At 37.6% G+C, this 22,872-nt stretch overlaps 1 protein-coding gene across 7 annotated transcripts in view; it reads left to right on the forward strand.

Annotated features, from left to right (window-relative positions):
- CENPE (centromere protein E) overlaps positions 1–22,025 on the forward strand; it is an 83,721-nt gene extending 61,696 nt beyond the window's left edge. For all 7 annotated transcript variants that reach the window (XM_059887720.1, XM_059887718.1, XM_024993520.2 and 4 more), the window contains 10 exons: positions 1,198–1,416; positions 3,323–3,520; positions 4,176–4,379; positions 6,538–6,753; positions 8,889–9,074; positions 11,275–11,387; positions 13,306–13,403; positions 15,854–16,037; positions 17,655–17,920; positions 20,479–22,025. In XM_059887720.1, the coding sequence (XP_059743703.1) occupies positions 1,198–1,416; positions 3,323–3,520; positions 4,176–4,379; positions 6,538–6,753; positions 8,889–9,074; positions 11,275–11,387; positions 13,306–13,403; positions 15,854–16,037; positions 17,655–17,920; positions 20,479–20,573 (1,779 nt within the window). In that variant the 3' untranslated portion in view covers positions 20,574–22,025. The remainder of the gene's footprint in view (positions 1–1,197; positions 1,417–3,322; positions 3,521–4,175; positions 4,380–6,537; positions 6,754–8,888; positions 9,075–11,274; positions 11,388–13,305; positions 13,404–15,853; positions 16,038–17,654; positions 17,921–20,478) is intronic.
- Positions 22,026–22,872: the final 847 nt, after the last annotated feature.

Genomic DNA, 22,872 nt, shown 5'->3' on the forward strand with positions numbered 1-22,872 from the left:
TTCCCGACAGAAATCAGCATTGAGAATGCCTTTTTTAAAAGTACAATGAATGGCATATAGTGCTGCTCCATGCCATAATATGATTCATTCTAAGACTAAAGGCAGCATCCCCCCTGCAACACCCACAGATTAATGAACATCTATCTAGCTTTTCCTTGAATTATTTAAAAAAAAATTCATTGTGGTCAGCAGCCCCTTCCATAATTTAACACCCTGAACATGTTGTTTATTACATGATTGTAGCAACTTGATGTTCCTCCACCTGTACTCTCACCAAGGGCTCACCTGCCTGGACTTTCATCATTTGTATTTATGGGCTCAGACTCATTGTCTTCCATATGCAGGCACTGTACTTACCTCATGAGATAGGTTTCATTGTTCCATTTATAAACAAACTGAGACTCAGAGGAAGTTTAGTGGTTGCCCAAGTTCACATAGCTAATAAATTAGTAGAATAAGGATTTGAAATCAAGTCTGACAAAGTGTAAAACTTGGGCATAGAAGCATTTTTACAAATATAATTTTTACTTCCTTTAAAATAATATCCATATATTTTGTAGATTGCATATATTCTGGTATCATTTAATATTTGATCCCCTAGAAAACTCTGTGGCAGTTATTGTAATCTCATTTTATAGTGGTGAAAATGGCTCAGTGTTTCCCCAGTCAGCGAGTGGCAGAGCTGGAATCTAAACTCAAATTCTGATAAAAGGTTAGAAAACTTAGACTCTAGGCAAATAATAGAAATGTGTGAAGAAGCTCCACCAAATTGACAAATAATTAGTTTGATTCTTGGTCACGTATCTGCTCACTCATACTGCCCACTGTAAATATAAAACAGCATTCAGACTTGAGCTACAATACATACTAGATTGAATTCACTCAAATTTCCCTTCAGACTTTATATAAACAAATGCTCCTTCAAATCATGGATGTTCAAAAGACCAAAAGAAAATGCATCAAATGATAACAATGATTGTTTCTGATTTTCTTTGTTATATTTGTTTAATTTTTTAAAAATTTCCACAGTAACTTTTATAATCCAAAATCAATAATAAGTTTCCTTTTGTTTTTTAAACACAAACATCATAATTTATTTTCCTCCTACAAGAAGTAGTAAATCTTTTTGTTGCAGTTCTAGGGCTGGGACTATTTCTTGTTAAATTAGTACATTGAATAAATTCTAATTTTCTTTAGGAGCTTCTTAAGAGATACTCAGAGATGGATAATCACTATGAATGTTTAAATAGATTGTCTCTTGACTTGAAGAAGGAAATTGAAACCCAAAAAGAGCTTTCAATTAGAGTAAAAGCAAACCTCTCACTTCCATGTCCACAAACCAAACAAATCCAGAAACTTCTCACTGCAAACCAGAGGTGTTCCATGGAATTTCATAGAGTCGTGATGAAACTTCAGGTACCATCTTTTTAAGTAATATCTTTGTAAATACTGCTGTAAATTTCTATTACTAACGTGTGTAAGTCCTACCTTGAAAGTTGGCCTGTCGTGCTGCAGTCCATGGGGTTGCAAAGAGTCAGACACAGCTTAGCAATAAACTTTTACTTTTTTCACTTTTTGAGAGTTAGCATATTCACTATTAAATTGAAGATTGCATGGGTCTAAGAACAGTGTGTGCAAGACCCTCAGTGCACCTAGGACCTGTTTATTCAACAAAACCTGAGCTTTGCCTGTGGACCTAGACACTGTCCAGGTATTTAGGAGACAGATGTGAATAGCATCTCAAGAATCTCATAGTGAGTGAAGCAGACATATAAACAGGTAATAAGCATTGTTATAGAAGTATATTTAGATTGTATGACAGACCAGATAAAAAGTTAGAGAAGATAAGACTGTAGTGGAAGACAGGCTTAAGCGATAAAGCTTGGAGTTCATTTTGTAGATGAGGCAGAGCCACTGGATAGTTATTTTAAGGTGCTGGCAGTGGCATGATCAGGTTATTATTTTAGATACTTCCCTATAGACAAAGAGGAAATGAGTTTGTGGCCAGAAACAGTTGCACTGGATCCAGATAAGCTGTAACAAGTGACACTCCTACTAGGGAAGGATTCTTGGGATGGAGGGGACAAACCTGTGACAGCTCGAGATAGTAGTCCATGTGATTGATGGTCGAGGTAAGGGAGAGGAGTTTAAAATGAGAATCAAGGTTCAGGTTTAGCCAGGTTTGTAGACAGTGTTACCATTAACAAATAAAGAGGGGAAAGAGATTAGGTGTTCAGTTTGACATGTTTTGAGGTAGAAATACCTGTGACAGAGTGTTTAAGAAGAGAGACCAAGTAAACATTCAGTTGAGAGTCTGAGACTTGTCAGGAGAAATGTCAGGACTAAAGCTAAAGATTTGGGATTCATATAGATGATACATTGCACAACATCTGTGAGTAACATCACCCAGATTCTTCAAGAGACAGTAGCAGAAAAGAGCAGCTTATGGGTTCAAGGTTAGAAAAAGTCAAAGTGACGGAAGAGAACCAAGCAAAAATGCTATCACTGAAGTCAGTGAAAGAGTCTGCCAAAGATGAAGTGGGCAAGAGGGCAGATGTGTCAGCTGGCATAAGGACTGAAGAGATCCCCCCAATTTGTTGATAATAGAGCTCACTGGTGACCTCTGTCAGACTGGTTTTAGTTGAGTGGTTAAGGAAGAGGCCAAATTACAAGAGATTAAGGAATGGTGGAAGTTAAGGGAAGTGGAGAACTGGTATCTGGCTTTCCTGTTTGGTAAATTCCCCTGCAGGCCCTGATACTCTTCCACAAACCCTGGCAATTGGATATCCAGAACTTACTAAAGAGATCCATGCAGCATATGATATTCAAATTATTATCATCTTAAAGCCAGACATCTAAATACACTTGACAAGTAAATCTTGTGACATGTCATACCCATTTTTGTTACCCGGTCAAGGCAGGCAGAAGATGTTGAAAATGATCTCAGGTATCTAGCCGGGAAACCTGGGTGGTTGATGATATAATTAACCAAAAAGAGGATAATAGACATAGATGGGTTTCTAGGGAAAGTAATCATGTACATTTTAAGCCTATTGAAATTGAGGTGATTGTAGGACATCTATGCAGTGTATTGCAGGAGGAAGTCAAAAATATAGAACTAGAGAGAGGCCTGGAAGTTATTCTCCCAAGTTGCTGAGAAGAGAAAATTGAGAGTAGAATGGCTCTTTCCACATTCCTCACTTAACCAGGGAACATAGATAAACAAGAGATGCCATCCTGCCTCATAGTCTCAGGGGTCTAAAGCTTCATCTAAACATGGTACAAGTTTCATTTCCCAATTTGTTTTATGTTTCTCTGCAAGTATGTGCTAAGCTATGTTGCAAGGACAAAGGAAGAACAACATGAATCCATCAATAAATATGAAATGGCTTTTATTGATGAAGTGGAAAAGCAAAATGAACTGCTAATGAAAATACAGCACCTTCAACAAGATTATGATGTACCACCCGGAGAATCAAGAGACCTCAGATTGAACCAGAGCATGGATCTACATATCGAGGTATGACTTGTTTAAAATGGGTTTAAGTAGATGTCAAGCCTTTTATCAAGTTGAAAAGTACCTTTGCATATATTTAGAGTCATTTTTACTTACCAAAAAATAAAAAATCAGTTGCAGAATGACAGCTGGCGAGGTGTGAAGAGTGCCAGATAATAGTGTAGCGTCCTTTCAGAACCCCAAAGATATAGAAAAATAGATGTAATATCATCAAGTGGGAATTCATGGAACCCCAGAATAAGTTTCCAAATGCCTTCTGAAACTCCCTAGATCTGTGACTGGGAGTCAGAAACATTTTCATTACAACTCCACATGAAGTGTCCTACTCAGCAGTATGAGGCCAGCATCCAATTTCCAATACCATGTGCAGCCTGTTATGTGCACAGAAAGCAACATCCAGAGACTGTTCATATATTGTGATAATTAGTCACAGATGTATAGTTTTGAGGGGCTTTAATTTGAGCAGGATTTGTAGACTTGCCTTTGTTACATAGGTTGTACTGCCAAAATTTTATTATCAATAACTAAGGTTTTAAACTAAAATTATATTTACTTTAAAATATTAAGAATAAAGTTCAGTAAGGTGTTTTTCCCTTTTTATGATATTTAGATTAAAACTTTTCTAATGTTCAGGTGATTCAATGCTTATTTTTCACAGGAAATTCTTAAGGACTTTTCAGAAAGTGATTTCCATAGCATAAAGACTGAATTTCAGCAAGTATTAAGTAATAGAAAAGAAATGACTCGGTTTCTGGAAGAGTGGTTGAATGCTCATTTTGATATAGAAAAGCTTAAAAATGTCATCCAGGAAGAAAATGATAGTATTTGTCAAGTGAATAACTTGTATCATAAGAAAATAACGGTAAGTAGTAATTTTCTTGTGCTACCTCATTCTTCTTCTTGTTGTCTGCTTTAATTTTTCTACCTCATTTGTTTAAAAAAAATCTAAGAACAATTTAATTTTAAGTATTTTCTTAAAATTTATTTGCGTGTGCTTTGTGAAAAAAGTTGACTGCACAACATCTTCCTTAGGATAATTAAAGATATATTTATACTTGTCAAGAAGATAAAATCTTGCTGTGTAACAATCAATTTTTAACGCTCAAAATCCTCTTGCCATTTTCCTCTTTCTATTCTCACTTTGGGCTGCTTCTGTAGGAACTGAGCCTCTTTTCCAAGCAGCCCCCGACAATGTGAGCCCAGAGCCTGTTTCAGGGCTACAGGCAACAGCTAGAGGAAACCCCTGGACAGCTAGTCAGCTGCTTCATTAGTAAGGCCGCACATGCTTCTCATCTCGGCAGTGTCACTGTCACATGCCCGGATCCTTCAGCTTTGATGTTCACACCGTGGTTTGTAATCATCGTTCCAAAGGTGACCAGCCCTAGGGAACAGATTCATAAGAACCAACATCGCTTTCAGACAGTTTGTTTCACCTTTTACTAATCAGAATATTCATTACCTAGAAAAATACACAGTAATGAGAACATTGCTTATTACTGCATGTAACCAGTGGAGAAGGAAATCGGTGGAAAAGGCAACCCACTCCAGTATTCTTGCCTGGGAAATCCCATGGAGAGAGGAGCGGGTGGGCTACAGGCCGTGGGGTCACAAGAGTCAGACCCAACTTAGTGACTAAACCACCATAAGTAACTGGAGCAGAGGGACCTGGATTAATGTTACAGCGTTTAATATTAGTGTTATGTCTCTGTGTTTGGGTAGTTATTTCCAAACAAAGACTTTAACTTCATCTGGAAACAATACTTTAATCATATTGAAATATAGATAATGTTTCTAAAAAAAATAATTGCCTGTGACTGGATTGTTCATCCATCTGTTAAATAATCCAGGCTAGCAAAATAGTAAATGAGTTGTTTCAAAAAAAAAAAAAAATAGTTCACAGTCAATGGAGAAACGCATAGCCAGTGTTTGGATAAGGTAATCTCCACATATTTAAGTGTTGTTCTTGTAATGTTGAAGGCCCAGTTGTGATCAAAAAGTAGGAGTTCCTCCAGCAAGTTCCTACTGTTCTGCACAGGGAACTGTACTCGATATTTTGTAATAACTTGTAAGGGGAAAGATCTGAAGAAAAAGTAAGAGAGAATAGTGATAGAGGGAATCGCTTTTCTCTACACCTGAAACTAACACAGCATTGTAAATCAATTAAACTTCAATGAAAAAAGAAAGTAGGGACTCTTGCAATGAGGACCAGCATGGATATGTGGCTTCTTCCAGCACCCTGAAAGAAGAAGCTGGTAATTCTATGTAGTGTGAGGTCCTAGTTGAGAGCCATGGAGCATCCAGGATGCTGGCAAGAACACAGCTAAGTTAGGATCCAACTCTGACAAACTGGCCGTAAAGCCATCCAGAAATATATGGGTGAGACCAATAAGGCATCCATGATGACAGCAAAAAGCACATCCCTTAGAAGTTAGGAGTAAAAGGATGATATGAGTAATTTCAGAGCCAGTTAGGCTTTGATGTAAAAGAAGATATTGATTGATCACTATTCCCTGCACAGAAGTACAGGGTTTTCAGATTCATTACAAAAAGTCAGTGAATGATTTTCCCTATAAACACTGAGGTTTAGAATGAAAATAGCTTGTTCAGTTTACTGGGTATGTCCTGCTATTAGATGTCAGTTAATGTTCATGTATGATGTGGTATATGTCATAACGTGCATAATAACTTTAACCTGCATAACGCTTCAGATTCTTCTTTGTATGTTAGTCGGGATCCAATACAGTGAGATTATCATCTTGCAAAGCAGTAGAGGTGCTCTTCAGCCCTTACTGTTTTATTCTCATCACCAATATCCAAATGTCATTTGAAATTTCAGGAACTGATTTGAACCACAAAGAATGTTCACATTCTTTTAAAGTTCTTTTCTGGAGTGTGCTGAATAATAGGTGTCAACATATGCCTTGTCGTAGAACACTAGTATTTTCATAGTGTTTTCCTTTTTTTCTTTTATGTAATTCATTTCATTTTAGAGCTATAATGGTGTTTTTACAATCCAATAGGCTATAATGAATGAATTAACAGAGTTTGAAGAAAGAAATGCTACCATAGCCAAAGAATGGGAACACGATCTGAAATCAGTGAAAGAAAACAATCAAAAACTATTTAAAAACTACCAAACTTTGAAGCTCTCCCTGACCCCTGGTGCTCTTGTTAATCCTACTACACAAGACAGGAATCTTCATGTCACAACAAGAGCTACACAGCAAGTCACAGAGGTGTGTACTTTCTTAGATTTTTCAATTTGCAGTTTCATCAAAATCTTAAAATGCCTTTAACATTTTATATGACATTTATATATAACAGGTCTTACATAGCATTTCAGAGCAAAATTATAGTATTGAATGTGTTAGGGAACATGGGTTATCTTTGCATAGGTGTGATGGGCTTGTTTTTTAAATAAAGTTCTATTGTGGCTATCATTCAGCTAATTAAACAGCTAGGTGTTATATAAGATCTTCCCTTTGGATTATGAAGCAGAAGTAACTCATAGCTTAATTTGATTACTAGATGCATACACCACTTAAAGTATTGTTACCGTACAGTGTAAGCTTCCTAAATCTTGTGACTTTCTATTAAACTATAGTCTGTGTCTTTATACAAAACTAGTTTAAGGGGAAAGAGCAATTTAGGGTTTCTCTAATTATCATCAATGTCTTTCATATTGGTTAATGTTATAATCAAAATAAAAATGGAAGAGGCTAAAAATAGATTTTGTAAGCAGATTACCTGTGCAGAAGAATCAGTATGTTACTTGAATAATTCAATTACTTTACCCTTACTGGGACTCTGTAAAGCAAACATGGTATTTTATTTTATTATCACACAAAATGAATTAGAGGGGAACCCAAGAGTAAATTATAACTGGTCATTTTCACTGAAATAAACACTCATAATAAAACAACAGCCACTAGTTTAATAAATACCAGCGGAAACCAGAAGGCCACTAGTATACAGTAGATTGGTGTATTGATTACTGCAGACCTCAGTCAGCTGGCAGGAATTTGAAACCCATCCCACAAAGCAGTAAAATGAAGAAGCAGCAACCCAGGACATGCCTTATCAGATAAGAAGTCGTATGCTATTAGTTTGGAAATTATGCCAAATTAGAATAGTTTGGTAATGATATAGGAATAGAGAAGTAGAATAGTTTGGTAATGATTCAGAAATAAGTAAATAGAGCATTGGAACAGAACAAAATTCAGTACACTCAGGAAAGTTTGAGAATTTGTATATGATGATGGTTAACAATCAACTCAGTGAGGGAAAAATGATTTACTTAATATTTGATTCAGAACAACCAGCTTGACATCTGGGGAAAAAAAAATCTGGATTTCCACCTCACTCAAACAAAAATAAATTCTGGGTAGGCCAAAAAGAAATTATTTTCTGAGAAACCTGCATGTATATCTATGTGAATAATCTCATAAATATGAACAAACTCAGATATTTAAATTCCAGTATTTTTGGTACCTGGAAAAAAAAACTAGAAATCACCTAAATGTTCATTAGCAGATGATTTCCATGAAGCAGGATGTATGTATCCATGAAAACAAATATGAGAGATCTACATAGATAGCATCACCAACTCAATGGACATTAATCTGAGCAAATTCCTGGAGAAAGGAATGGCAACCCACTCCAGTGTTCTTGCCGTGGAGTGAATTCCATGCACAGAGGAGTCTGGCTGGCTACACCCATGGGGTTGCAGAGAATCGACCATGACTTAGCTACTGAACAGCAACAATGTGCATTGATAATGGAAAGATCTGGAAAATATATTGTCGAGTTGTTTTTTTTTTTTTTTAATGCAGAACTATAGTATGTTCCTACTGTGTGTGTGACTGTTTTTATGAATTGAATATTCACGTATGCTTAGATACACATAGAAAACTTCCAGAAGGATAGACCTGGAAGAGTCAAGTTGTTACCTTAGGATCAACTGGGGTACTGAGGTGGGGAAAGTTACTCTTCATCAGTTGTTCCATTATGCTTTTATTTTTCAAGTTCAAAACTAGATAATAAAAATAAAGGAAAAGACATATTAAAGAGCTAATTATCAACTCAAGTTGTGTTCATTTAAAATGTAGGTGCCTATTTAAAATGCTTGGTACCATGCTAACTAGTAAATAAACACTAAACCTTATAATGTAAAATCTGGGCATTTTTTAACTCAAAAAGTGTCAGCTTATAAATTAAAAAAAAAATACATGTGTAAATTGGCATTTGGCTTCTCCTTCTCTTTTATCCTTTGTTAATGCGATCTGTGAAAATGATTACCTGTATATGATCATCTTTGTCTTAATTGTGACTGTCTTTATGGCAGACGTTAAACATATACTTTTTCTAATAGAAAATTCAAGCTCTGGAAACATCACTCCGTGAAGCTAAAGAAAGTGCTATGCATAAGGAGGGCAAGATTATGAAGATGCAGAAAGAACTTGAGATGACTAATGATGTAATAGCAAAACTTCAGCGGCAAGTTAATGAATCAAATGAACACCTTGAAAAAACAAAAGAAATGATCCAAGTGCTTCAGGTAATTTAACAATCTCATTTTACAAATATAAGAGTGGTTTTTTGTTTTTGTTTTTTTTTCTTTTACTGTTGAATTTGGCAGATGCTTTGGGACTCAGCTTTTACTTGAACTTTGTATTATCTATGCATATCTGAAGTTCAGGACTCAAAACTTTTAAAAAGCAAGTGACAACTTTGAAATGTAGGAATATATTTTCATCCAAAATGATTTTTATCTTCCTAAAAAAATGTTTTTAAGAGACATATAAATATTATTCTTTATATAAATATAAAATATATTTTATATATATTTTTATATATTTATATTTATATATATTTATATAAAATATAAAATAAAGTATATTTTTTTATTTTTCATAAAAAAGCTTCAGATCCAAATAATATTCTTTATTAGATAAGTACATTTTAAAAGTCTCTTTTCTTCCACTTAATCCCTTGTTGTTGAGTCCCACCTGCTAGCCTGTCAGCTGACTCTGACCTGTATTTTAAGGAATGTCTATGAATGTTTTGACCCTGAGTGCCATTATACCGTCTGTGCCCTCGTTCGTTGTGTCTTTACCAATCCCTTTTGTTTTAGCCCAGCCACTTCTCATTCTTCTTTTACTTGAGTCCAATCCTAATAGGTATTTGTGTCATCTCTGCTCCAGTGTCTCTTCATTGGAGGTAAAATCGGGAACTAGTCAAGAATGTCTCTTCTTTCCATTATTTAATATTGTTCTAAAAATTCAGGCTCACTCAATGAGACATGAAACAGGGAGACAAGAGAAAATAATCTTTTCTGTTTTGGTGACAAATGTTGGTATAGCTAAAACCAAGAAAATTCACTGTGAAGCTTTAGAATTTTGAGACTACTATTTTAATATTTCAAGTAATTTAATGACCACATTTTTATTCATTCAACAAATATTTGTTGGCTACCTGCTATGTGTTAGTCATTGTTCTAGATGCCACATGTACAGCGATGGGATAAAAAAGTTTCTCCCTTCCTTCAAGGAGTTTACATTATCATTCAGGAAGTGAGAAAATAATGAAATATATATGCGTGTGTCAAATAGTGAAAAATGCAATGGAAAAAAATTAAGCCAGACAAGGTACGGGGATACTGAATAAAGTAGGAATGTAAGGGAAAGAGATGTGATTTTATAAAGGGTTACTGAGGAGGGCCACACTTTTAGAGTGATGTGAAGTGATGGGGTGAGCAGTGTGGTAGAAGGGCCTTCTAGGCAAAGGAAGTAGCAAACACGAAGGTCTCAACACAGAAACAGAAAGTCTAGACATGTTTAGGAAACCACAAGAAAGCCACTGTCTTCCTGAACAGAGTGAACAAGAGGATAGAGGTGGGAAAGGAGGTGAAAAATAGCAGAGAGCCAAATCAAAAAGGGTCTTGCAGGCTCCTCTGGTTTTTATTCTAAGTGGGATGGAAAATCATCACAGGATTTTAGCTAAAGGATATCATGGTCTTAGTTAATTTTTAAACAGTTGTCCTTTGAAGAGAGAATCCAGGAGAGTGTGTTAATGTGACACGCTAGCTGCTATAAAAAAAGGGAACCAAAAATGCAATGGCTCAAATAAGATGGAAGGTTATTTCTTCTCTAGCTCATGTAAAAGCCTGAGTTCCAAGTTGGTGGATGGACCATCTTTGACTATAAAATATCCTCAGCAGGGAATCCCCTGGTGGTCCAGTGATTAAGACTCTGTGCTTCCATGGCAAGGGGATGTGAGTTCGATCCCTGGTTGGGGAACTGAGATCCCACACACCATGTAGTACAGCCAAAAATAAACAAAAAGTTTAAAAAAAAAAACCCTCAACAATGCTGAGTAATACTTTGTGCCTTAAATTTGATTCCAGTTTGATATTTATATTGTTTTACTGACATCTTTTTCTTTCGTTTTCCTGATTAACCTGTCTCTATCCATTTCATTGTTTTCCACCTCTGTTTCATTTGTTTAGGTAGATTGTTTTAAATTGGGAAAAAAAACTTGTTGAGAGAAACAAAATTATATGTTCTCTAAATACATATTCGCTTCCAATTACTTTGCCTCAAATATCTATCTGTTATTCATTTCAAGGTTAAAATTTGTGCCTCCCCTGCTTTTCATATATTAAAAGATTGCTGTTTCCAAATGTATCTGCCAGATCAAGGCAGCTCTTCAAAATTTCTATACAATTATTATATTTTTCTGTTCTTTAAAACATTTAGGACAAAGCTGCTTTAGGAGCTAAACCTTATAAAGAAGAAATAGAAGATCTCAAAATGAAGCTGGTGAAAGTAGACCTAGAGAAGATGAAAAATGCAAAGGAGTTTGAAAAGGAGTATGTCTTTGCCTTAATCGAACATGCTTTTAAAAGCTTAAATCTCCTTTAACTATATAAATTTCTTTACATTAGTTGTTTTTAAAATATAAGAAATTATTATTATTTGCTTTTCTAAAAATAAATTTAACCACTCACGGATTTCAAATTTATTAAATTCTCATTACATATGTAAAGGTTTTAAAATAAGCACAATCCCGGTTGCTAACACTATGTCTTTTTTTGGGGGGGGGGGGTGCTTTTTGCTCATTATGTATAAATAGCTTTAAAATACCCTTTTTATGCTTGAAAGTGAATGTTAAAAACCCTGTGGTGGGGAGTTCCCTGGCAGTCCAGTAGTTAGGACTTGGTACTTTCACTGCCACGGCCCCAGGTTCAGTCCCGGGCCAGGGAAGTAAGATTCAGCAAGCCACAAGATGTGGCCAAAAAAAAGACCTATGGGTTCCAGTTTGCTAAGGTTTCTGTTGGTTTTTACTTATTTTATTTATTCTTTCTGTCATGTTTTTGTGGAAAAGTTGTATTTCCTTTTAAATTATAATACCTAATACCCAAGTGAGTGAGTGAAGTTGCTCAGTCATGTCCGACCCTTTGCGACCCCATGGACTGTAACCTACCAGGCTCCTCCATCCATGGGATTCTCCAGGCAAGAATACTGGAGTGGGTTGCCATTTCCTTCTCCAGGGAATACCCAAGAGCATATTCTTTTTTACTGATTTATTTATGTAGTACCATATACATGGGGCTTCCCTGGTAGCTCAGATTGTAAAAAGAATCTGCCTGCAATGTGGGAGACCTGGGTTCAATCCCTGGGTCAGGAAGATCCCCTAGAGAAGAGAACGGCAACCCACTCCAGTATTCTTGCCTAGAGAATTCCATGAATAGAAGAGCCTGATGGGCTACAGTCAATGGTATTGCAAAGAGTTGAACACAACTGAGTGACTAACACACACACACTCACACACACACACACACACACCATATACATAATAGCATGCCTGAAGTTCTTTGTGATATAGAATAATGAAAAGACCATTAGTGTCAGGGAAACTAAGTTAGAAATATATTGCCTCTAATGAATATATCACCTTTAACAAGCTGTTTATCTCTCTGGGCTTCACATTCATAATCAATAAAAGGATTGGTTTATATTAAAGGATTTCTTATCCCTCCTGGCTCTTAACATTTTTAATTCTTCCTATAAATCTTTAATAAATATTTAATGATAATGTGTAATTTTGCTAAATACGTAGCACTTCAGATCTTCATTCGTTCTAACCAGCCTTCCAGTGATAAAAAGTGAAACATATCTGTTAAGATCTTCATCATAAAAAGCAATTTTACTTACAGAATAGAATCAGCAGATACTGTCAGCCTCTAAAAAAAGCAGAGTATTGTACAATTTATCTCTGCTGATTAATGCTTAAACAAACAGTTCATAAAATGTCTCTACCAGGGAACAGTGAGCAGAATTTGACCTTTGATTATAACGCTTTGGACCAGAGCTGCAGCTAGGGTTTGCTTTCCTGACTTTAGAACGGAAGCTGCTTTTTGCTTTCATGCTCTGGTGATTGTTACACCTTCTTGGTATTTACTTGTTTTATGGTGCCCCCAGGTATAACTTTACTCAATATACCTTTAATAGCTATTGAGCTTCCAGAAATTTAAATAGAATTGATTTCTCAGTGTTAAAAAAAGAAATCATTCCTGCAACCAGGCAAAATGCTTCCAATTTGATGATATAATAGCTGTGAAATGTGTGATACCAGGAAGGTATCATGAGGGGTTACCTACTGCTACCTATAAACATTATGTTGATATGATGTGTCTTCTTACTAGAAAATTCTTGACAGCAGTTGTGTTTATTCCTTCATTAAAAATCTGTTACTGGGTTTTTACACATTTCTGTTGCTCTTAATAGAATTGCTTCAACAAAAGCCACTGTAGAATATCAAAAAGAAGTTATAAGGCTATTGAGAGAAAATCTTAGAAGAAATCAACAGGCCCAAGATACCTCAAGTAAGTGGAAAATGCTGATACTTCCTGATCTTTCCATTTTACTTCAGTACACTTGAACATTTTGAAGAGTACTATTATAGGTAATGACGATCAAGAATAAACCTAAGTTAATCACTGATTTAGAAAAAACTTGTTTTTCAGATGAATTCATTGGTCTTATATTTATCCTGTGATATCTCCTTAGGTTCCAATAATCTTGACTGTTTCTCCATTATAGAGTCTTAGAAAATAGGAAATTTGCTTTTGCTTTATCAAATCTTTACATATTAGTGAAGATATCTTCAGTACTATAAAAGAATGACTTAACTATCAGGGTAGAAGTACACTTCCCAATAAAAATACAAGTACATATCTTAGTAGATTGTAACCATATGCACAGTAAAAATATCCATTCACAGTATAAATATTATCCAACTTGTTCTTACTGGCAGGGTGTTTGAAATTTATCATAGGAACAGTCTTCAAGTCCAGCGATCAAACTTCTGCCTATATATCTCTCAGTTCAGTCGCTCAGTCGTGTCTGACTCTTTGCGACCCCATGAATCGCAGCACACCAGGCCTCCCTGTCCATCACCAACTCCCGGAATTCACTCAAACTCACATCCATTGAGTCGGATGTGATGCTATCCAGCCATCTCATCCCCTGTCGTCCCCTTCTCCTCCTGCCCCCAATCCCTCCCAGCATCAGCATCTTTTCCAGTGAATCAGCTCTTCGCATGAAGTGGCCAAAGTACTGGAGTTTCAGCTTTAGCATCATTCCTTCCAATGAACACCCAGGACTGATCTCCTTTAGGATGGACTGGTTGAATCTCCTTCTAGTCCAAGGGACTCTCAAGAGTCTTCTCCAACACCACAGTTCAAAAGCATCAATTCTTTGGCACTCAGCTTTCTTCACAGTCCAACTCTCATATCCATACATGACCACAGGAAAAACCATAGCCTTGACTAGATGGACCTTTGTTGGCAAAGTAATGTCTCTGCTTTTGAATATGCTATCTAGGTTGGTCATAACTTTCCTTCCAAGGATTAAGCATCTTTTCATTTCATGGCTGCAGTCACCATCTGCAGTGATTTTGCAGCCCCAAAAAATAAAGTCTGACACTATCTCTCAAACTATACCTTTTTCTGTATTTCTGTTTATTGTGTTTCATTTATAAAGAGAAAACGCTGACCAATACTTAGATCAGCTTTGTAGAGTAGGACAAGCATTGAATTCACAGTCAAGGACAGGTCTCTGAATTGATTGCCCTCGTTTAACACTGTGTGAAACCTGAGGACAGCCCTGACTCAGCTTATGTGTGTAATGGTTTGAAGGATCACACTAAAAGTGGTATGTGCGAGCACGCTGAAAATTCTGAAGGTCTAGCAAATGTAGGGTGATATTTGTGTGTATTATTGTCCACTCATTAAAAAAAAAAATCAGAGTACACTTCATTGGTAATCTGGTGGTTGAAGAATCCACCTTGCAATGCAGGGAATGCAGGTTCAATCCCTGGTCAGGGAACTAAGAACCCACATGCCGCAGAACTACTAAGCCTGTGTGCTGTAAGTAGAGAGCCCATATGCCATAACTAGAGAGCCCGTATGCCATAACTAGAGAGCCCATGTGCCATAACTAGAGAGCCTGTGTGCCACAACAAAAGAACCCACATGCCTCAACTAAGACCTGACCAGCCAAGTAAAGAAAGAAAGAAAGAATCAGAGATAGTGTTAAGGTGATCACAGCTGCAACCTGAAAAACTTGAAGAGATAAAAATAGACCTGAGAGTTCCTTGTTGTTACAGGAGGATCACTATAAGTACTCTTGATTTGTGACTTTCATGTTGTCCCTGATTTCAGAATCATTCAAAAGGAAATGGACATCGAGTATCTTCCCCACACACACCTGTACCCTTCTTTAAGAAATTGCCAGTGACCCAGTGGATTAGTCTATGTCAGAAAGCACCTCACAGTTTCATGCAGTTTTATCTAAAATGCACAAAGCAGTTCCTTACATTTCTTCTGCACACATAGGGTAGAATCCTTAATAATGTATGCTTTAATATCAGCTCAGGTTCATTTAGTGAACAGTATTGAGTACTAGAGGTTCACTGAGTGGTGGACACACACACGCTGTAGGAGGAAGTCTGCCAGGTGGTTCCGCTGGTAATAGAAGACCGACAAGTGAGGGACGGCTCTGTCTGGGGAGGACCCTTACTACTGCAGCCACGGAAAACAATACTAACAGGGTTATGGTAGTGGGATTGATTGGTAGAAAGCAGCAGGAGGATTCTAGAGCTGTGTGAAATTGATGGCCAAATAGGCATGTGAGGTAAGGGAGAAGGAAGTCAAGGTTGACTTCCAGATAGAGGGTAGTCGAAGTATTTTTATGACTTACTGCCCTTTGTTATGGTTTTAATTTTGAGCTATTCAAATTATCCCCCACCTGTCTGTGCTTTTGCGTCCCACAGTACTATCAGAACATATTGATACTCAGCCTTCAAATAAACCCTTAACCTGTGGAGGTGGCAGCGGCATTGTACAAAGCACGAAAGCTCTTATCCTGAAAAGTGAATATATACGGCTGGAAAAGGAGGTTTCTAGGTTAAAGCAGCAAAATGAACAGCTCATGAAGCAAAAGAACGAACTGTCAAGGTAAGTTCACCTTATATGATACAGAAATTACATCTGTTACATGTTGGGGAGAATGGTGTAAACACGTAAGTTTTGTCTTTTTAGTTTGTTTTCTTTTGGAGGGGGGGACTTTTTCCCAACTAAATATTTTTTTGCATTTGATAATCCTTGACACAATATGGAGAAGGTAACTTGTAAAGTTCATATGTCTTTTCTAAAAGGAATAGGAATACACTAGCACCATTCCATCTGTTTGCCATGTATCAACTGACCTATGTTTAACTAAGCCAAGAACCAGGAAGTAAAAAAAGATCTTTGAGGGGCAGCTCATATATACCACAAGTCCATATACCCAAGTCAGTGGGCCCTACTCAAGGAAGAGCCCCTTAGGTCCCTTATTGTAGCTGCTTAGTTTTACTTGTAAACATATCTAACAAATTTAATTATTTGGCTTCTACCCAAGAATAGAATCTTGTACTAACCTCTACCAGTGATATAATAGAGGAAAAATAGGCATTAAACTAAGTAAAGTCCACAACTAATTCTTTGTAGTGAGTGCTGTCAAGCAAACAGCAACATCAAAAAGTAGGACATGAGGAAAGAGTATATAACAGAGAGATCAAGTCTTGGTGTGGGGAGTGGTGTTGATCAAGAGATTAATCTTTAAGATTCACTGTGAAAACTGAATAGAAGTTAGGCCAGATGAAAGGAGAGGCAGGTAAGGTCTCTAGGATGAGGGAATGGCATGTGCACATGCTCTGAGTCAGAAACAGTGACCTGCTGGTGGAGCTGAAAGACATCCAGTGTAGCAAGGGCAGAGATGGAGACAGTGAGGCGTGAGATGAAACACCAGAGGGAACTGGTCCGGATAGCACAGGCCCCCAGAGGTCACTGGGAGGACGTTTGGAGGGGATCTGAAATGTAATGGAAGGATTGCCTCCACTGGAGGAGACCCTGACCTTCCGAGATCAGACAGGATCTCAGTATAGGAGGCCCTAGCTTAGGAATTGGTTTATTGTTGCCCAAGCAAAAGATAGTTTTGGCATGGACTGGAATGGTGCCAGTGCAGATAAAAATAAGGAGATGAATTTGAGGAATAAGTATGAGGAAGATGGGGCCCTAGGATTGTTGCCCAGGTTTCTCTCTGGAGGAACCACAGCAATGTGGTAACATTTCCTCTATGAAGCAAGAATATAATGAATCCAGGAAAGCACCACGAATTATTTCTCTTAAAATAACAGATACATTAGAGTCATCTATCCCAGAGACTAATTTATCAAATTATGGCCACAAAATACACTAGATCATATCATCGATTCATTTAAAAATCTGATATCATTTCGTTTCAAACCCCCACGATTATGGAGATTTACTACAATTACTCAGTTTATACTGACCTCATTTCATTTTCTGAACTGTAGAAACAGTCCAAACAGGAAGCATTAGGTTGAAACGAGAATGTAAATATGATAAAATGCTAAATGTTATGTTATATATATTGTAACACACACCACAATTTAAAAACATTTTTTTTAAGTGTGAATACATTGCAGGAATTGCAGTCTGTGGTCTCCTTTTTTCTCCTACTCCCCCTCGCCCACCACCACCACATTTAAGCTATTATCATCATCTTTCCAGTGAGCTCAAGACATGGAAGGAGAGAATGCTTAAAAGAGAGGTTCACAAAGAAGTAACTTGTGAGAATTCTCCAAAGTCTCCTAAAGTGACTGGGACACCCTCTAAAAAGAGACACCATATGTCTTCTCAATGCAAAGAACGGAATGTCCAAGATCCTGTGCCGAAGGAGTCGCCGAAATCTTGGTTTTTTGATAACCGATCAAAGTCTTTACCAGTACCTCCTCCAGTTCGCTATTTTGATAACTCAGGTTTAGGCCTTTGTCCAGGTAGGTAAATACACTGGTTACTCAGAAATAGGGGGATAACAGTGGGAACTTCTCTTTACCACATGACGCCACAGGGCAAGTACCGACAGGAGAGGATGGAGTTGACCAAGCTCACAGGGCAGAGACTTCATTGCTTTCTGGGGGGGACAGAATTTCTCTGAAGCACAGTCACTTTTTACCCTGAGTGAAGTCTGTGTGTTAAACCGTCAACTTTTCCCTGAAATGGACAAGCAACATTCCCAAGGACATAAAGACACTACCCTATTCACAAAACTACTTTTACTGAAAAAGACTTTCTTATGAATTCAGTGGGCCAGTATTTCCAGTAGGATTATATATTCATTTTACACAAGCCAGATCATAGACTTGTATCATTTACTGATTCATTCAGTCAATTCTTTAATATCAGAATTCTTTAATATCAACTCTGTGATACATATTATACCCTAATGGTGAAGTAACAAGCAAAACTAGATGCGGTTCCTGTCCTTCTAGAGCTTACAGTGTACTAGGTATAGACAGCAATCAGGTAGTCAAAGGGAAAATTCTAGAGTGCAAACGGCTCTGAGGCTTAGAGTAGGTTTTTGTTTTAGGAATATTACGGAAGTCTTCCTTGAAGAGGGGAACTGAGATCTAACAGGTTAACGGGAGCTAGCTGAGCAGAGAGAGGAGGGCAGAGCATTTACAAACAGAACATTGACAGCCCCAGCCAGAGTAGGAGGGACCACGGTCGGGGGAGGGCTGAAAGAGCATGATGTGGCCAGGGCGCAAGGAAAGCAGGCTTCTGTGGATGGAGTCAGTGAACCAAAGAAGAGAGGCAAGAGCCAGACCTGCAGGACTCTGTAGAGAGTGTAGAGAATTTAAACTTGACCCTGAGAGTAGATGGAGGAAGCCTTCAGATTTCAAACAAGAGCAGAGGAGCGTGATGGCGCGTACATTTTGAACACATTGCCTCAGCTGTAGGGTAACCCACAAATCATGGGAGCAAGAGTTTAACAGGTGCCTGGGCAAGGGGACAGCGTGAACTTGGGCAGGCACAATAGAGTCGAGGAGATGCGACAGATGGGAGAGATCTGGAGGTAGAATCAGCAGGCTCAGTGCCTGATTGGATGGAGTAGGTGTCGGGCATCAGGCTCACCCCCAGCTATGCGGAGGCACTGTCCACAGAGATGGGGAACGTGCCGGGAGAAGCTCTGTAATATGCTGTGTCTTAGCCTTTCTCACCACATGCCCAGGAGCGCATGGCCAGAGCCCTTTGTGACAGTGTCTCCACCTGTCAGAAATACCCTATTATGCATTTGTAGAAACCTAAAACAAAAAAAGCTTCATCAAAAGAGGCAGCTGCCAGATACGTAAAGCTCTGAGCAAAGGTTGCCAGGGAGTATGAGAGCTCTGAAAAGTCAAAGTTTTAGTCACTCAGTGGTGTCTGACTCTTTGGGACCCCATGGAGTATCTCTCCAGGCTCCTCTGTCCATGGAATTCTCCAGGCAAGAAAATGGGAACTGTGACAAAGAAGGAATCAGTTCATTCTCATCAACTGCACATCAAATTGAATCAAGTCAGCACCTTGACAGTGCTCTTAGGGAGATAGTACAGAACAAAGCAATTTGGGGAAAAAACTGAAACTCTTCATTCAGCTCTTTGAATAGTATTTAACAAACACTTACGGACCTTCCACTAGTTAACACTTCCATAGCGCTTTTGGTGTGTACACACACACACACACACACACCATTTTAGAAGAGTCTTTGGAAAAACTGATACGTTTTCTAATCATGTTTTGATTTTATCTGACAGTGCCAAAGGCACAAGCATAATATGAACTAATCCAACTGCAAATAAAAATGCTTAAGTCTTTTTATCAATACATGGATCTTTCCGGTATGATTTTTAAGTGAAATAAAAGGCCGGGGGGGATACATAAATCAAAAATTCACCAATTCAGAATTAAAGGACATAATCCTTGAATTAGTATTAATAAAATATCAACCTAAAAAGTTAATGTCAGTTTTTAATTTTAATTATAAAAGGAAATTTTCATCATCTCAAGATCAGCTATCCTAGATTTATGCATATATAATTTTAAAACAGTTATTACTTATAAGTAAATAGATGCAGTTAAAGTGCCTTTTTAAAGCTTCAAAGAAAGCTTTCCAACGATGGCTAAGTATTCTCTAAAATGCATAGTAGTGTATAGCACACTAGTTTTTCCCTGAAAACAGGACAAAAAAAAATCAAACTCAGCTAATCTGTTTGATTCACTTTGCTTCTCAGATTGATGGATTCCAACTAAAAATTTATTACTTCTAGGTTTTATGTACAATATGGTTTTTCTAACCATTCATTTTATGGGAAAATGGGGAATAAACATCTTCAACTCTGATGAAGTGAAGCGTGCTTTTTAACAAGGAAATTAATGACCGTGTCGAAGTGCCATGTTTTATTCTGCACATGTCTCTACTGTCACAACATCCTTTCCACTTTAGTTATATTTGGGTTTTGTCTATGTTTTCATTAATATTACTTTTGTTGTTGATACTTTTTTTTTTCCTCCTCAGAAGAACAAACTGCTGAAGTGGAGACCGAGGATCCCCAGCCAGGTCCTTGGCAAATGTCATCAGGAAGAGATGTGCCAGAGTGCAAGACTCAGTAGACTCCGCTCTGCCACTTTCCTGGAGGCCCAGCATTCCATGTTTGGAAGTGTCTGTGTTTATTTCTTTATGTGTCTATCCCTGGCAGTCCTGTCTCAATCCAACTTCAGTTCAGTTCCCACTTTGCCACTAGGATTGGAAGATGAAGGAATGGGATGCATTCCCATAATCTAGAATGGTGATAGCAATATACCTTCTTCTTAAACGTGGTAATCCTTTAGAAGTTGAAAAGTTTTATTTATTTATAGGTTTTATAAAGAATAAAGTTATTGAAGGAAATTTCCAATCTTTCCATGTATACATAAAATGTATATATTTTTATAAATATAAAATTATCCACATATGACTTAGAGAATTCCAAAGCATAAGTCATAAGTTAATATAAAATATCATTTGATTAACAAAATTACAGACTCTTCTTTTAGTGTCTTGAACATTCAGTAAATGTTTGATTACTTGTTCCAGATCACAGCACCATGTAATTTAACTGATGGTTTCTTGGGGGGATACTCAGAGTGTATCTGGCCCTCCTCTCTTCTTCTGTGTTGACTTTCAGAATTTTCCTGTAAAAATATACATATGCATTCCATATTTCGGCTGTTAAGGGATAGCAAGTGATACAGCCTCTGCATTTTCTAGTTTTAATCTTCCTTTTGCTGAAACAGCTATGGAAGTTGTTTCTCACTTTCCAGTTACAACCCACCCCACTCTCTGTGCAAGCACTCTAAATTGGTTTGTTATTAGACTTTGTAGTCGGTTGCACTTCATTAGCAACTGGAAAAAAACCACACCAATTTATTGTGTCCTTTAATTTTAGACATGAGGAAACAGCGCCAGAGTTTCTATCAAGGTAGAGTTTTCTAAATCTGAGGTGCCCACAGATACACAAGGCATCTGGACTTCATGCAGTCTGTAAAACCTCTTAAGTTCAATATTAACTTGTGTGTGTGGATCCATTTTTCTAGGATACTAAGGTCCATACTGTCTCTTGTCATATCCCCAGAGGGGTCTCTGACCTATAAGAGGTTGTTATGAACTATGGTTTTAGAAAGTATCTGATACTTTATATCACACGATTTTGAAAAACCACACAAAACAGCAAGATGCATTTAGAACAGAGTTAGTGATTTCAAGGCATTCTTGGCTCTTTGGTAAGACTATTTATTCAGAGAAAGAGATTATGAATTGCATCATAGTCATCATTCTAAAGTCTGTGGATAGGATATTTTCCCTTATCTTAACACTGTCATAGGAATTCACTAACGCTAAGGGGAAAGTGTCCCCTCCTACAATCCTCTCACCTGGACCTGTTTCTCCTTTCCACCGTTACCCAAACAAGACACTGTAACAGCACTGCGGGTTTGATCCTTTACAATGTCTGCTTCCCCCAAAGTATTGATAATGGTAGGTAAATTCACCTTACTAATAAAACTGCTCTGTGTATGCTCACACAATTGTGTCCAACTCTGTGACCCCACAGACTATAGCCCGCCAGGCTCCTCTGTCCATGGGGTTTCCCAGGCAAGAATACTGGAGTGAGTCAGCATTCCTTTCCCCAGGGAAACTAAAGGCCATTAACAGTAAAATCAGTCATCGGGTTTCCAGTCTAACAGAATGCTGCTTAAGTCTCTGAATTTGGATGTTCAGTTCCTTCCTCAGATTTGGGAAGTTTGGGGGCCATTATTTCTTCAAATCAACTTTTTGTCCCTGTCTCTCCTCTCGAAGTACCACCATATGTTGGTCTACTAAGTACCTTAGGCTCTCTACACTTTTCTTTTTTCCTTTAGGCTTCTCTGACCGGGTAATTTCAAATGACCAGTTTGTTGATTTTTCTGCTTGATCAAGTCTGCTGTTCAACCCCTCTAGTGAATTTTTCAATTTGATTATTATTCAGCACCAGAATTTGGTTCTTCTTCATAGTTTCTATTTACTAGTTAATATTTTCATGCTGTTCATGCATTATTTTCCAAAATTCATTTAGTTGTCTGCATTGTCTTGAGATCATTGAGCTTCTGTTATTTTTAATTCTTTGATAGGTGATTCTTAGATCACCATTTTTTTGAGTTTCGGGAGATTTATCTTGTTTCTTTCGATAGTCCATGTTTGTGTGGCTTCTGACGTTTTGCTGGGTTTTATGCATTTGAAAAAAAGCAGCCACCTCTTCTAGTCTCATACAGGGAAACACCTTCATCAGTCAGCTCGTTTATAGATTCTGGGGGGCCTCTGAAACCTTTGGAGGGTATGCCCTTCCCTGGGCTTGCAAATGAGAGGGTTGCCATTCTTTTTCAGGCGCTCATGATC

The sequence above is a fragment of the Bos taurus genome, chromosome 6 (assembly GCF_002263795.3).
Source record: "Bos taurus isolate L1 Dominette 01449 registration number 42190680 breed Hereford chromosome 6, ARS-UCD2.0, whole genome shotgun sequence".
Taxonomy (NCBI): domain Eukaryota; kingdom Metazoa; phylum Chordata; class Mammalia; order Artiodactyla; family Bovidae; genus Bos; species Bos taurus.